The sequence below is a fragment of the Melozone crissalis genome, unplaced genomic scaffold, assembly GCF_028551555.1.
Source record: "Melozone crissalis strain CALT ecotype California unplaced genomic scaffold, PUWL_Pcris_2 ptg000062l_1, whole genome shotgun sequence".
NCBI classification, from domain to species: domain Eukaryota; kingdom Metazoa; phylum Chordata; class Aves; order Passeriformes; family Passerellidae; genus Melozone; species Melozone crissalis.
Window position 1 is genome coordinate 5127624 of NW_026535840.1, and position 15634 is coordinate 5143257.

General features: G+C 42.4%; 1 protein-coding gene across 2 annotated transcripts in view; it reads left to right on the forward strand.

Annotated features, from left to right (window-relative positions):
• Positions 1 to 15634, forward strand: part of PRKG1 (protein kinase cGMP-dependent 1) — a 353715-nt gene that overhangs the window by 131798 nt on the left and 206283 nt on the right. For both annotated transcript variants that reach the window (XM_054288351.1, XM_054288352.1), the window contains exon 3: positions 14354 to 14467. In XM_054288351.1, the coding sequence (XP_054144326.1) occupies positions 14354 to 14467 (114 nt within the window). The remainder of the gene's footprint in view (positions 1 to 14353; positions 14468 to 15634) is intronic.

Consider the following 15634-nt stretch of genomic DNA (forward strand, 5'->3'; position numbering starts at 1 on the left):
ACATTTAGTTTTTATATATAAATTTAATTATTATATAAAAATTTATATAGTACATAAAATTATATATAATAAATACATAGATTTAATTTATTATTTAATTTATAATTCATTAAGTATAAATTTAATAATTGATAAAGAATTTTTCTTTATTTTTAGAATTAGAAATAATTTTATTTATTTATTTATTTATTTATTTATTTATTTAAATGCAGATTCCTACCTGCGTTTTCCAAGATTGTATAAAATGGGTCCAAACTTCCTCACAGCCCTTTGTGTTGTGTTTGAACAAAGCAAAGAGCTCCTGCTATGCTGATTTCCATCCCTGGGGATATCTATTCCCAAAAATGCCACTTCCCCCTGCACCAGGGTTTCTTTTCTGAATTCTCTTTGTGCTTTAGAAGTGCTCAGCTGCCTCCTGGGCTGCTCCATCCCTGCCAGCACAGGGCAGGCTTCGCTGGGCTGTGTTTTACACCCTGCTGTGGGGTCAGCAGTGCTGGGTTTTCCAGAGAAAAGCAAAAGTGAGCAGCAGATCTGGTGAAATCAAGATTTGAAGCAGGATTTTTGTGTGCTCACAGCTGGCCTGCTGCTGCCCTGCCTGAGGCAGGAATGAGATGGTCTTTAAGGGCTCTTCCACCCAAACCAGACTGGGATTCTCTGAATTAGTGTGGTTTAAGCCCTGGTTTCTTGCCTCAGAGCTGCCACCCATCTGAAGGCATTTCACTATCAGAACAAAGAGCCCTTGGATCATAAATTCTCCTTTTCTCTTTCTCAGAATCAAGACTTGATTTTAGATATTTAGTTTCTCTCCCTTTCTTCCTGTTTTTTTTTATTCTTTGAATCAAATAACCTCCTACAGTTCATAGCAGAGATATTTTTTTCCAAATTACTGATTCCCAATGTTTTCCTAACCACTTCCACCATTCTCTTTCTCTGCTGTTTGCAATGAGATTATCCCTACATGGCTTCCAGGAAAACTCAGCTCCATATTTTAGCACAGGCAAGGCAGAACAATTCTGTTTACTCCAACCTGTCTCCCATCCTTTCCCTGTTTCCCAGTGAAAACTGGATTTTTGGAGCCCTTGAAAAGCTCTGGGAGAAACCACAAAGAGTCATTTGTGAGACCAGCAGAGAGGGAACTGGGGCAATAAAGGAGCAGAATCTTTTAGAGCAGTGAAATCATTATTTCATAGGTGTCATTGTTTCCATGTTGTGGTGGAGCCTGAACCCTCCAGGCATGTAAGGGTCTCCAGGGATTCCCAATTTTGTTTGCTGCTGACACTTTTCTCCTATTCCTGCTTCTCTTCTTGGTTGCTCTGGATGCTTTATGATCCATTTTTTAATAAAATTCAGGTTGAGCCACTGATGTTATTTTGCCATCTCTTCCTAGAAGGAAACAGCTCTGAACTGTCCTTGCTTTTCCCACAGGATGCTTTGAAAGTCTTAAATCAGAGTTAGGTGCAAAGTGGACTAAATATTGGGGTGAAATAAGGAAATTACAGGCATCCATCTCCCTGGGAGGCTGCAGGATAAAATGGGAAAGGGAGCAGCTCCTCAGGGCCCTGCCTGCACCTTTCTTTCCCAGTGGAGAAGCTTAAATAGAGTTTTTCACTGTGCTGTGAAGGTGGTTGGGAATCTGAGCAGAGCAGAATTATTTTTCTTAAATGAGAAAAGATTTGTTTTCTCAAGAAATCCTTCCCTTCCTGCCTTCAGGGGAGAAAAAGCAGAGTGAAATCCTGGAGCACCTGTTCTGTCAGGAACACTTTGCTGTCAGAAACCTGCCAAGTTTTATTGACCAGCAATTCCAAACCCCTCGTGCCTGGACAAGGAGTGAAAGGACCAAAGTGCTGCTGCTGCTTCTGTGTAACTCAGAGCTGAGCTCATTGCAGGTGTCAGGTGAAAATATTGATTTAGTGCAGATCTTCTCCTGCTGCATCTGAGTGAGAGCTCTGCCTGCCCAGCCCCTTCAGCCTCACCCCAGGTGTTTATTTACCAGGAAAATGTGGAAAATAGGAAAGAAAGGAGCTGTGCTGTGAGAATATGAGACCTGGAATGGGAAATGTAGACTTGTAGTCACTGAGCACTCAGAGCTGTTTGGTTCTTTGGTCAAACCCTGTGGGCTGGAAGGACCAAATAAATCCTAATCTCAGGTGTCCCTCAGGTGGATTTAGCCATCTCCTCACATTATTTACCACAGGAAGAAGCTGTGAGCATGTGCAAGATCACTAAGGCTGCAGTGGCTTTAAAAAGTATTATGGCTGTGAAAAATGCCAATCAGTTGTTTTTAAAATTTTAAAAGTTTAATAGTAATAAAATGGTTATAAAAATAGTAATACAATTAGAGTAATAATAATTTGGACAATTTGAATTAGGACAATATGAGACAATAAAAGCAAAGAGTTAGGGACAGTCCAGGTACCTTTTTCTGGGCAGCACGAGCCTGAAAAAGAACCCACGTTAACAGAGGATTAACCCTTAACAGCAACAGCCTGTTGCATATTCATACACTTCATACATGATGCACAAATTCCATTCAAACACAGGATTCTGTCTGGGCAGTGTCAGCTTCTTCCTCTGAATCCTGACAGCACCTTTGAGGTGGGAAGAAGTTCCTTTCTCCTGATAATGGGGCAATAAATTCTTTTTCTCTGACACATTCAGGTGTCCTGTGGCTGCTATCTCGCTGCAAGTCCTTTCTTTAAAAAAAGTATCTTACATAGCATAGTTTCTATTTTAACATTTTTTATAACCTAAAACAATATTTACCACACTACTTAAGAGAATTAATACAGCATTACTTTCTAACACAACACATATAATATTAATTTGAATATTTGCAAAAAGCCAATCATAAAATACATGCATTTTTCACAATGGCATTGGAGCATTTGGGCTAAATGAACCCCCACAACCCCACACAATTATTGTGGTGTGCTTTGAGTATGGAGAAAATAGCCTTTTTCCTTTTCCCTGGGAAAAGCCAAATAAATTCTGATAGCATTTTCTAGACTAATTTGGTTTTAATTATAAAATAGATTGAGCCATTTAAAGCTCAATCTTTCAGAGCTGTGCAAATGAAGAGGAACTGAACAGGGGCAGCTGGGCAGCCTGGAGACCAATGACCCTGCAGAGCCTCATCCATATCCCATTCCCTAAAACCCTCCAGTGAGCTTTACCCTTGTTGGATAAACCCCAAGAGGAAGGGAAATGGAGCCAGACCTGAATTCTGGCTCTCAAACCTCCAGCTGTGAGTGGGGACAAGCTCCAAGTCCCTTCAGCAAATGCATTTGGAGTTGAGCAAACTGATTTTAGCTCCCTTCAAACCCTCTGGGGTGAGGAGTTTTTGTGGGATTTCCTTGCAGAGCTGTCAGTGTTTGGCACTGGGATTTGTTCCAGGCAGATTGATGTGTGGATTGTGCACCTGCAGAGCATTGTCAAATATTATGGGTGTGTAAATTTTTATCAATATTAATTTTTTATTTCTGTGAGTTACAGCTTCTCTAGGTAGTGGCTGTCTCAGGGATTTTAAATATATTTGTTCTTTTATTGCTGCCTTTCAAGTGCAAGATTCTCCTGGGTAAAAAGGGAAAGAAGGGAATGAATTTGTGCTGTTTTTAGGGATCTCAGCCTCTGGGTTTGGTGTGTTATCTTTGATATGAGACTGCATGTCCCAGTATCACTTATCAATCACATATCAAAAGTGATTTTCAGTTTGCTTGAAGGATAAATTACAACAGACTCCTCACTTCCTCTGTTTTATTTCTTTATAGCTCCAACTTTTGTCTTTGGTAGGGATTTTTTTTTTGGTTAACATTTTGAAATAGAATCATTAAGGTTTGAAAAGCCCTCCAAGATTGAGTCCATGCCAAAGCACCTCTAATCCATGTCCCCAAATGCCACATCCACATGGCTTTCCAACACTTCCAGGGATGCTGATTCCACCTCTTCCAGCAGCCCCTTCCAATGCCTGACCACCCTTCCTGTGAAGAAATACTTCCCAAAATCCAATTTAAACCTTCCTTGGGGCTGTTTTCTCTTCCATGCTGAAATGTTTCCAAGGTATTTTGAAAAGCCAAGAAATGAAAATGAGAGCTCTGAAAAGCAAGGGAGGAGGTTTGCAACTAGGAAATAAATTTGGATGGCAGGATCTAAGAGCTGTTTAAGGCAGGTGAGCAAAATGTCGTTTCTCAGAGTATTCCACAGGGAACATCTCAGTGTTTTAAGGGGGATTATTTTAACCAAGTGTCTTAGAAGGGCTGTGAAAATGAAACAAATCAGGGTCTTGCTCACAAAAGGCTTTGAGTACCAAAAAAGGGTCAGTTTGCACTCCTGGAATTGGAGCTGTAATTCCAGGTTAAGAGGTGCTGAAGCAAACTTTGGGACAAACACTGCAGCTCAGCAGGGCAGGCTGTGTCCTTCCACAGAATGCTTGGGGGAAATGCAGTTTGCATTTGGGTTTGTTTGCTTTTGAGATTGAAACTCCTTATTTATCCAGGTAAGAGTGAGGCAAATTAGACAGGCGTGCCCTGAAGGGCATTTGAGCTTTTCAATATTTTATCCAGGGGAAATATGAGACTCATCCCTTCTCTCTGGTCACTTTTTGCTCACATCTGGGCTTCAGAAGGGCTGGGATAAGGGAGGGTGTGTGAGGATAAACTCCAGCATCTCCCACTATTTGCATTTCTTCTTGAGTTTCAGCTTAACTCCCTGAGTTCCTCAAAAATCCAGCTGAGCAAACCACAACTTCTGTTGCTTTCCCCAAGGATCCCAGACTTTTTTTCCCCTCCTTTTTTCAGCCTCCTGAAGGAGAAATCAGGCAGAGCTGTTCATTTTCTGGGAGCTGTCCAGCTGAGGGGCAGAGTGTGGGATCAGTGCTCGTTCTGGGGTGGCACATCCCAGTTCCAGGGATGCTGCTGATTCCACCTCTTCCAGCAGCCCCTTCCTGTGAAGAAATACTTCCCAAAAGCAAACTTAAACCTTCCTTGGGGCAGCTTAAGGCTGTTTTCTGTGTGCTTGGTGCTTACATCAGACAAAATATCTGTGAGTCCCACAAGAACCAAGGTTGTGCTGGAGCTCTGGACGTCACCTCTTCATAACCCTGAGCAGTCATCTGTATTACAGTTGGAAAGATCTTGGAAAACCATGTTAAATATTTGTCTGTAGGAATAGTTTTTGATGTCTTATATGGTTTTTGAGGATGTGCATCTCCCTTTGGGAGTGGGTCCATTCCACCTATGTGGAAGAGGTTTTACAGCAATTTTTTCTGTGAGCCAGAGAGAAATTTAATAAGAGGATCCGTGCTCACCTGTGAAAGAATTTTCTACCAAGGTCACTTACATAGAAACCAAGAAAGAAAGAAGGATTAAGTAAGAGAAACATGCAACTGCCAATTCCAATGATCACTTGGTGACCAATAAGCGGAGTGGAAACTTATGAGCTTTGTAAGAATGTAGAAAAAGCATGCATGTTAGAAAAAAACAGTTTGAAGCCTGAAAATGGAGTGTGTTGCTTTGTACTGCCTCCATCTCAACTACGACACACCTGCAACAAAAAAATTATCATCATCATCATCTGTGACGGTGTTCACAGGGGTTCTTGGATGAGGGAAGAGACGAGGATCTGACTCCATGTTTCAGAAGGCTTGACTTATTATTTTATGATATACTAAAATAATAGAACAAAAGGTTCTCATCAGAAGGCTAGCTAGGAATAGAAGCAGAAAGAATGATAACAAAGGCTTGTGGCTCGGGCTCTGTGTCTGAGCTAGCTAGGCTGTGATTGGCTACTAATTCCAAACAACCACATGAGATCAATCCCAGATGCACCTGTTGCATTCCACAGCAGCAGATAATCAATGTTTGCATTTTGTTCCTGAGGCCTCCAGCTTCTCAGGAGGAAAAATCCCAAGGAAAGGATTTTTCATAAAAGTTGTCTGCGACAAACATCATGATCATGATCATCACCATCATCTTAATAGAAAAAAATTCCAAACTAATTTTCTATTCTCCCAGAGTGGAGGAACCTGGAAAAAGCCATTTATTTTGCTTTGGCTGCAGAGTTTTGTGTGGGTCACAGGAGGAGGTAGCTGGGAGTGCCCACCCCTGTGCAGGCAGGGTGGTTTTTTTGGGATAACTCATTAGGCTCTCTCCATTTCTTTCAAGGGGAATGTTGGCAGTTTGGTGATGAGGTGGGCATCAGGCACAGCTTGGATTGGAAGATCCTGGAGGGTTTTTTCCAGCCTCAGTGACTCTGGGATCTCCACAGGCTGCCACACTCTGTGCCTTCCTCTCATCTGCCTTTTAGTCCCTATCTTTAAAGCCCTGGGGAAGTTCCTTTATCCTTTTTTCAGCCGTTCTCAGTTCTCCCAGCCCCTCTCTGCCCCCAGGCTGCTGTTACACATTTCGGCAATCACCTCCTTTCTTTCCACTCCTGCTTTTCAAAACGCTCCTGCAGCCAGGGTGGAAACTGGGATGGAGCTGAGCTCTTATCCCCAGTAATCCTTCCTCTGGAGTGTGCCTTGATTTAAATCCAAGAGGTGTTACTGAAGTCACAGCTCCAGGCTGTAGACACGGTACACGTTGATTCATGGCTTCAAGCTCAGGTTCTAAACGATTTCTTTAAAAGCCAGTGTTAAAAAGCAGTTTTAGGATGTCATTTTTTTGGTCCCTGCCAGGGAGGTGGGGCCAGCTTGGTAAATACTTTCTGGTTTTGGGTTTGTGCTGCTGTCAGGTTCTCCTAAATAAACTTTGTGTGAAAAATGCATGTATTTTATGATTGACTTTTCGCACATATTAATAGAATATTATATGTGTTGTGTTAGAAAGTAATGCTGTATTAATTCTCTTAAGTAGTGTGGTAAATATAGTTTTAGGTTATAAAAAATGTTAAAATAGAAACTATGCTATGTAGGATCTTTTTTTAAAGAAAGGACTTGCAGCGAGATAGCAGCCACAGGACACCTGAATGTTTCAGAGAAAGAGAATTTATTGCCCTCTTATCAGAAGAAACTAATTTCTTCCCGCCTCAAAGCTGCTGTCAGGATTCAGAGGAAGAAGCTGACACTGCCCAGACAGAATGCTGTGTTTGAATGGAATTTGTGCATCAGGCATGAGGTGTATGAATATGCAACAGGCTGTTGCTTTTAAGGGTTAATCCTCTGTTAACGTGGGGCCTTTTTTGGGCTCATGATGCCCAGAAAAAGGTACCTGGACTGTCCATAACTCTTTGTTTCGATTGTCTCATATTGTCCTAATCCAAATTGTCCAAATTATTATTACTCTAATTGTGTTACTATTTTTTAAACCATTTTATTACCACTAAACTTTTTAAAATTTTAAAAACAAGTGATTGGCGTTTTTCACATTTGGCACTGGAAATCCCTTCCAAAAAAAAGAGGATTTCCAGGGTCTGGTTTTATGGAGCTTGTCCCAGTGACTGCCCCAGTTCCATCACACTGGGATTGCCTCCCCCAGAGGGTTTGAGAGGAGCTAAAATCAGTTTGCTCAACTCCAAATGCATTTGCTGAAGGGACTTGGAGCTTGTCCCCACTCACAGCTGGAGGTTTGAGAGCCAGAATTCAGGTCTGGCTCCATTTCCCTTCCTCTTGGGGTTTATCCAACAAGGGTAAAGCTCACTGGAGGGTTTTAGGGAATGGGATATGGATGAGGCTCTGCAGGGTCATTGGTCTCCAGGCTGCCCAGCTGCCCCTGTTCAGTTCCTCTTCATTTGCACAGCTCTGAAAGATTGAGCTTTAAACGGCTGCTGCAGGAGCTTAAAACCAAATTAGTCTAGAAAATGCTATCAGAATTTATTTGGCTTTTCCCAGGGAAAAAGAAAAATGCTATTTTCTCCATACTCAAAGCACTCTCTCAAGTATTTGCAGTGGGAAAACAACTTGAAATTTGGCAAAATATGCATTATTTATTTTTTTTCCCTCACTGATTTTGTAGTTATTCTGTCAGAACTTTCTTGAATTTGAGTAAAGGGGAAACCTGTCAGGGCTTGTACCCTTACTGTGACAGGTTATCCTTGTCACTGTAAGGGTAACTTGTGCTTTGTCTTAAGTGCCATTTTTTGCAATATATTCAGCCTTGTTCAGGAAGATCTGCAGCTCCAGAGTGCTATTTCCTAAAGAAAACTTTCTGCAAACAATCATTCCTCAGTTTTCAGAGCAGAGCTTGAATAGCATCCAACAAACCAAGCTGCAGTCCAAGTGTGAAACAGGCACAGATGAAATCAAATATTGAATAGTCATTCATGAATGCTGCACACTGAATTGAGGGAATCCTCCTCCCACCCCTCCTGGCATTTCTGGAGTTGTGGGATGAAATTTATATCTTAGGAATACATGAGCTCTTGCTGAACCCTGCTTTTTTACATTCCTCATTTTTCACTAGCAGTGCTTGTATTTTTCAACCTGGCATAGGAATGTGATGATTAGTATGTAATTAGTGCCTTCATGGGTGAAACAGCCTTTTATTTATTTCCTGAGGGCCCAGGACTTGAGGAGGGCCCAGGAATGTGAATAATACTAAAATCCATTGCTCTTATCCATGTTCCGAAGGATCTGCTGAGACAGAGAATTGAAAATAAGGAATTAGGTCTTCCAGGTGTCTGCTGAGTATGGAGAAATACAAGGTAGGAATGACCTTGGCTCATTCCTGCTTTTAAAGGACAACAGGAGAAACTCTCTAATTGTACAGAAAAATCCACCTGGGATTCTCAGATACTCTCCTGGATATTCTTGTATCTTTAGAATTCAGATTTATTTGGATTTTGGAGTCATGGAAGGTTTTGGCTTGAAGCATTAAGGGCCCTTTCCTCAGTGCTGGGAAGAAAAAGGGAGAGCTGATAACGCATTGCAAAAATTTAGTCTATTATATAAATTACACACAGGCTGACAAGTTCCTCAGGTCAACTTAATCTGTTTTCTCCTGTGCCTGGAAAGAGAAAACGACCATTTAATTACTGGGGAGAAAAAAATTATCCTCCTGATTGAGAGAGTCACATGAGTGCAATTTACTCTATCCTTCCATTCATTGGAGGGACATGGATGCAGTTCAGCCAGAGATTTCAAGTTTAATTTCAAGCCAGTTATTTCACATTTAATTGGGTGGACAGAGAGTGACAAAACCCCCAATGTCCCCATCCAAACAAAACCTCTGTGCTTTGCTGGTGGTGTTGTAGGTGACAGAACTGATCCTGCTTCATTCATCTGTGTTTTTCCTATTCTGTGGTTTAAATTATCCGTGTTTAACTTGGCATTCTGGCAGGTTATTCAGGAATTTACCAGAGCACAGGTTCCCCATCCCTGGAAGAGTCCAAGGCCAGGTTTTGGATCAAAGCAAAACCTCTGTGCTTTGCTGGTGGTGTTGTAGGTGACAAAACTGATCCTGTTTTGTTCTTATGTGCTTCATTCATGTTTTTCCTCTTCTGTGGTTTAAATTAGCTGTGTTTAACTTGGCATTCTGGGAGGTTATTCAGGAATTCACCAGAGGAATTCAGGAATTCCCATCCCTGGAAGTGTCCAAGGATCACCCTGGCATAGTGGAAGGTGTCCCTGCCCATGGCAGGGGTGGCACTGGATGAGCTTTAAGGTCCCTTCCAAACCTTTCTATGATTTTCCATGTATATATGATTTTCCAGGAACTATTTCCATGATTCCTGAAGCTAGGACAGAGGTGCAGCAGGGTGCACTATCCCAGGGTGATCCAAAACCTGGCCAGGGATGGGGAATCTGTGCCAGGGTCTGTGCTCTGGTAAATTCCTGAATAACCTCCCAGAATGCCAAGTTAAACAGGGACTATTTGAACCACAGAAGAGGAAATTCAGTGTCAGCCTATTTTAAGCCTATTTTATTCAGTGTCAATTTGATTTTGTTCTCAGTCCAGAATCCCAGGATGATTTGGGTTGGAAGGGACCTCAAAGCTCATCTTCTTCCATCCCTTGCCATGGCCAGGGACACCTTACATTATGTTAAGAAGAGCTGTGACAAAAAAACCCCAAAAACAACCAAACCTAAATCCTGGCTTTAGTTTTAATATTGGGAATATTCCTCATGGTGAAGTGGGGAGGATCCCCAGTGCCCAGGGCACAACCCCGTGAATTATTCCATGAATAATTCATGAGGAATGGGGACCATTATCGGTTTTGTGTTCCTAAACAAACACCAGCCTTAGCACATCTTCATCGGACCGGCTCTGAAGTCAGACAGCCACTTAGCAATTAAAACTTTAATTGCTCCACAATTAAATTGGCAACTACAATGTAATTAGCACGCAGGGTTTAATTTGGGAAAGCCAGGCTCTGGTTGAGAGGCCTAAGGAATGTGTTCTGGGGATCAGGGCAGCAAGGGAAGCTTTCCCCTCTTGGATTTCATGGAATATCCCCAAGCATCGTTCAGCTCCAACTCCTAGGACTGGTTTTTCATAAGAAAAGCTTAATTTCATGAAGTTTTAGTGAACCTTCCAGAAATCCTCACAGGATGAGGTGAAGCTCTGGTTGTCAGAGCAGCTGTGGATGCCCCTGGATTGCTGGAAGTGTCCAAGGATAAAGAAACAAAGAACTGAGACTTGGGCCCCTGCAGAACCAAAAATATTTTGTGTTTTGCATGGTTAAAGGGATTTTTGGAGCTATTTCTGTTGGGAGCAGGCTGGTGGCTTGTGAAGCTGTTCCCTCTTGGATTTCATGGAATATCCCCAAGCATCGTACAGCTCCAACCCCTAGGACCGGTTTTTCATAAGAAAAGCTTAATTTCATGAAGTTTTAGTGAACCTTCCAGAAATCCTCACAGGGTGAGGTGAAGCTCTGGTTGTCAGAGCAGCTGTGGATGCCCCTGGATCCCTGGAAGTGTCCCAGGATAAAGAACCAAAGAACTGGGACTTGGGGGCCTGCAGAACCCAAAATATTTTGAGTTGTGCGTGGTTAAAGGGATTTTTGGAGCTGTTTCTGTTGGGAGCAGGCTGGTGGGTTGTGGAGGCATCGATCTCTTTTATTGACCCTTAACTCTGGTCACCTTCTCATGTTCATCCTGGAAAGGGAATGGCTGGAGCCCTTGGAACTGGGGAACTGGAGACACTGAGATTTTTATTTTATGCTCTGTTTGGAAATCATACACATTGCCCATTGTTATGGAATAGCTTCTTACAGCTGACAGAAAACTGCACTGTTTGTGTGCCAGCTAACGCTCCCCCAAAATCAGCTCAAGCTGTAAATTAAATATAATGTTGAATTCAATAATGCTCAATATTTGGACTGAAATGCAGCATTTTCTGATTCTCCTGCCTGGAGAGAAGCATCTCTTGCATTATTTAGTGTTTGTCTGGTGGAGATGCCAAGGCAAGCTGCAGATGTATCTCCATTAATTGATCAATATTGTGTTGTGTTCCATTTGGTTCCTTTGCCTGCCTGATACAGCAGAACAATTTGTTTGCTCCATGGAAAACTGCACTGTACAGACTGCCAGGTAGGAAAAGAAAATGGGAAAAATCCCACAGCAGTCCCTTGAACTTTTAATTCCATAAAAGGTGAATTTTTCTCATGGTCTGGGCATCTTATGGTGAGGTGTTTAATGTTCCAGATTGCTGAGTTACACAGCAGAGGAATGGGAGGCTTTCTCCAGGATAATAAATTGTAATTAAAGAGCACATTAATTACCAAACCACAGAGCATTGTTTTATCTAATCTTGCTAATACCTGCAATATCATGCTGGGAAGTCTCTTTACTTTTAAAACAAGTATTTTAATTTCATAAGCAATGTGTTTCTTGTGCTCCCCAGCACTTGGGAATAATGTGATCCCATTCCTGCTCAGAATTGCCCATCTTTCTTTGGAACCCATGAGCCAAAAGTCAGGTAAAGTAATTTCCTTTGCAGGTTTTTGTTGTAGAGGTTTTTGCAGAAAAAGCTGCTGAAACTCAGTTCTATTAAACAAAAAATGACATTCTTCAAAATTATTTAGGAATCTCTGAAGCGTGGGAAGCTCCACTAAAGGCTGATATTGCTCATTCTTGAGATAAACACCTATTTTTGTTCTTCTTGTCAGATTGATACTTAATATGAAGAAATGAATCAAACATTTATAAAAATAGTAATAAAATTAACTTGCAATGAAGAGATTTGAGTCTCCCCCAACTCTGCTTCTGTATCACGTAAAGCACTGCTGCCATTTTACACTCCCACAGCCCAGTTAACTTTTAGGCCATAATATTTACCAAACAGCCATTTTCAGCTTGATAAATAATCATCTTTTCTGACCTAAATGAGTCTGTGTTTCAGTTCTCTGATTGTATTCTGTGAACCCTGAAGCTGTTTCCCAGTTTGGGGTGCCAGGGGAGGTTTTTTAGTGGCTGCTATGATTTGAAACCTTTGCTTTTTTTTTTTTTTTTTTTTTTTTTTTTTTTTTTTTTTTTTGTGGGAATAACCCCCTCATGTCTGTCCCCTCTTCCTTCTCTTCTCCTGGCTCTTGTTTTTCAAATCTTGCCTTTCAAACCCTCCAATATTTAAAAGATGGGTCACTTCCAACCTCCCAGGTTGGTCCTTTCTTTCCATCCAACCTAGGATTTTAATTTTAACCCTTCCTCACACATCCCAGCATGATGCAGGTAAGCTGATAAAGCAGGTTTCCCCTCATAAAACGAGATATTCAGAAAGGCAAGGGGTGGAGAGATGGGGATTAAATAATAGCCACGGGTCAGAGTGATTTTCTTTTCTATGATAGTTCTGTTACTCATGGATGAGTGTTCTCAGGGATGAGTTTCTCAGGGGAAAATGACCAAAATTACATCTCACCACCGTTTTTGTGTGGGGTGTAAAAGACCTAAATCTTTTCTTTTTTGAACAGAAAAAATTGGGGGAAATTTCACCTGAAAGTCTAACAGGTGAAACAAAGTTCACACTGAGGTTAGTGTACTGTGTGTCCTGACTGTGCAGATGCTCTGTAGGCACAGAGTTTGTGGGAATTGGGAGTGGGGCTGTGGCCAAGTCTCACACCACAGTCTCAAGATGTGCCAAGGGAAATATAGGTTGGATATTAGAAAAAAGTTTTTTACAGAAAGGGTGATAAAGTTCTGGAATGGCTGCCCAGGGAGGTGGTGGAGTCACCATCCCTGGATGTGTTTAAAACCAGACTGGATGTGGCACTGGGTGCCAGGGATAGTTGAGGTGTTGGGGCTGGGTTGGACTCGATGATCTTGGAGGTCTCTTCCAACCCAACCCAGTGATTCTCTGAATTCTGTGAATTCTAATGAGCTGCAACTGTGCAGGATAGGTGACTGAAATTGAAATTAATGAGCTGTTAATGAGCCGAGGGGTACTGAACAATCCCACAGGAGCAGAGGGCACACAGGTGCAGTGCATCAACATGAGGGGATAAAAGGTTGGGCTGAAGAACAACCAAGTGATGATGCTTGAAGCATTCCTCAGTGTAAGTCACATCTTTGTTGTCAGTGGTGAGTTTTGTTTCCCAAGGGCTGGAGTTCATGTCCGGGGCCCTGTGACCCTGCTGGGCTGCTGCCTCCTGAAATCCCAGATGGTGCAGGATGTGTCACCAAGCTGCCACCACCTACAGCTCGGGCTGCCCTGGCAGTGCCCAGCACCTCCTGCAAACGGGGCTGGTGTGTGGGCACAGAGTTTGTGGTCATTGGGAGTGGGGCTGGGGCTGAGCCTCATCCCCAATGGGCTGCAGCTGTGCAGGACAGGTGAGTGATATTGAAATTAATGAGCTCAGGGGCACTGACCAATCACACAGGGAGCAGAGGGCACACAGGTGCAGTGCATCAACATGAGGGGATCAAAGGTTGGGCTGAAGCACAGGAGGGGTAGTTGTTTGCAGCCTTCTGAAGTGGGATGGTGTTACTCTGTGTGGGCAGATGCCTGAAGTCTTCTGACCTGGGAAGGTGTTGCTCTGGTTGGAGTGAAGCTTTCTGAAATTGTTTGGTGATATTCTGTGTATTGTGGCCCTCTCAGCTGTGACAATGCTCCACTAAAAAATGCTCAAGCATTAAAAGTTTCTGCATGCAATAGTTGGTTTTAACCTTTTTCTGAATATGTGTGCTCTTTTTCATAATACATTTAGTTCCTTTTGAAGTTGGAGGGCTCTGGTGGTCTTTTTTTTGTTCACAGTGTGGAATTCTAGGAGTTTTGGATGGGAAGGGACCTTAAATCCCATCCAGTTCCATCCCTGCTGTGGCCATGGCACCTTGCACTATCCCAGGCTCCTCCAAGCCCTCTCCAAACTGGCCTGAAATCAAATAAATTTTAGAAGTTAAATCTCAAAGAACATTCGCCTTCCTTTAAAAATGTCTGAAATTATTTAATTGCCCTTTAAGAATCATTTTTCTCTCTTCTTTTTCTCACAGATGGGAAGGTTGAAGTGACAAAAGAGGGAGTGAAGCTCTGCACCATGGGACCTGGCAAAGTTTTTGGGGAGTTAGCCATCCTCTACAACTGCACCCGGACAGCTACTGTCAAAAGTAAGAGCATTTTAGATGTTTTTTCAGTCTCTTCACTTGGAAGCTGCAACCTCTTTTAGTTGTTACACTTTCACAGTGATTTCAGTTCTTTAGGCCATGGATTTTGGTATGGGATTTATGTGAAGGAGGTGCAGAGGAAATGCATCATTCATTCTCTCAGGTTGGTCCTACCCCATGCAAAGCAGCCTGAAGCTTGCACCACAGTTTTCCTTACAATTCCTGCTGGATCTCATGATTTTCTTATTGCCTAGAAGAACCTTTCTGACCTGTGTAAGCCTTTAAGGGTAACTCAGTAAGCCAAGCTTAGCTTTTGTTCAGGACAAGTCATTGTTTTCCCACTAAAATAAATCAGGAAAAAAAAATCTGGATGGCACTTGACCCCCTGCTCTAAACTCCTCAGACTTCTCCTGTTACCTGTTTTCTTTTATGAATGTTCTGGGCAAAAGCTTGGCTTGCACAATTAAGCAGAGGGAATAAATCATGTTGCTATGCATGAATTAAATGGGTTTTTGTTTGCATTCAGATGCAGATATAGGATATCACAGCTCTCCTTGATCTTGAGAACAAGAGTTTATGGTGGTGTCTGAAGCAGAGATAATAAATAGTTGTGTGGTTTTAAGGTGCTGTGGGGGAGGAGTTAAAAGAGTACAGATGGTACAGAAAAATCCAAACAAGGGGTACAAACTTGAATAATACAAACCAGTGGTATTCTTGTGCCAGAATAATGAGCTGTGTGAGTCCCTGCTCAAAAGAAAGCCTCTTCCAAATATCTAATTGTGCTTTAAAAAAAGAGAGAGGAAAAGAACAAATGGGCAGGAATGAGAGAGCAGGAACAGATAAGTGGATTATTTTCTGCAGGATGTGCTGTTCTCTGTAGGGCTCAAGGACATGACTGATGTTCTCTGCTCTCACCTGTGCAAACCTTGCCTTTTCACAAGTGCTGGGGACCTCAGGTGAGGGTGGAAATTCAGAGAAGCAGCAGGTTTGTGTGATAAATACAGCTGGGGAAGGTTGGGAAGAGCAGAGAGAAAGGCCACAGCCCAGAAAAGGCAGTGAGGGGTTGGCTGTTGTTTAGTTCCCCTTAGGAATGCAGAGCTGGAGGGCAGCTGAGTGGAATCCCACAGAACCACTCTGTTCCTGTGCTATTCCCACCTGCTTGTGCAAGGC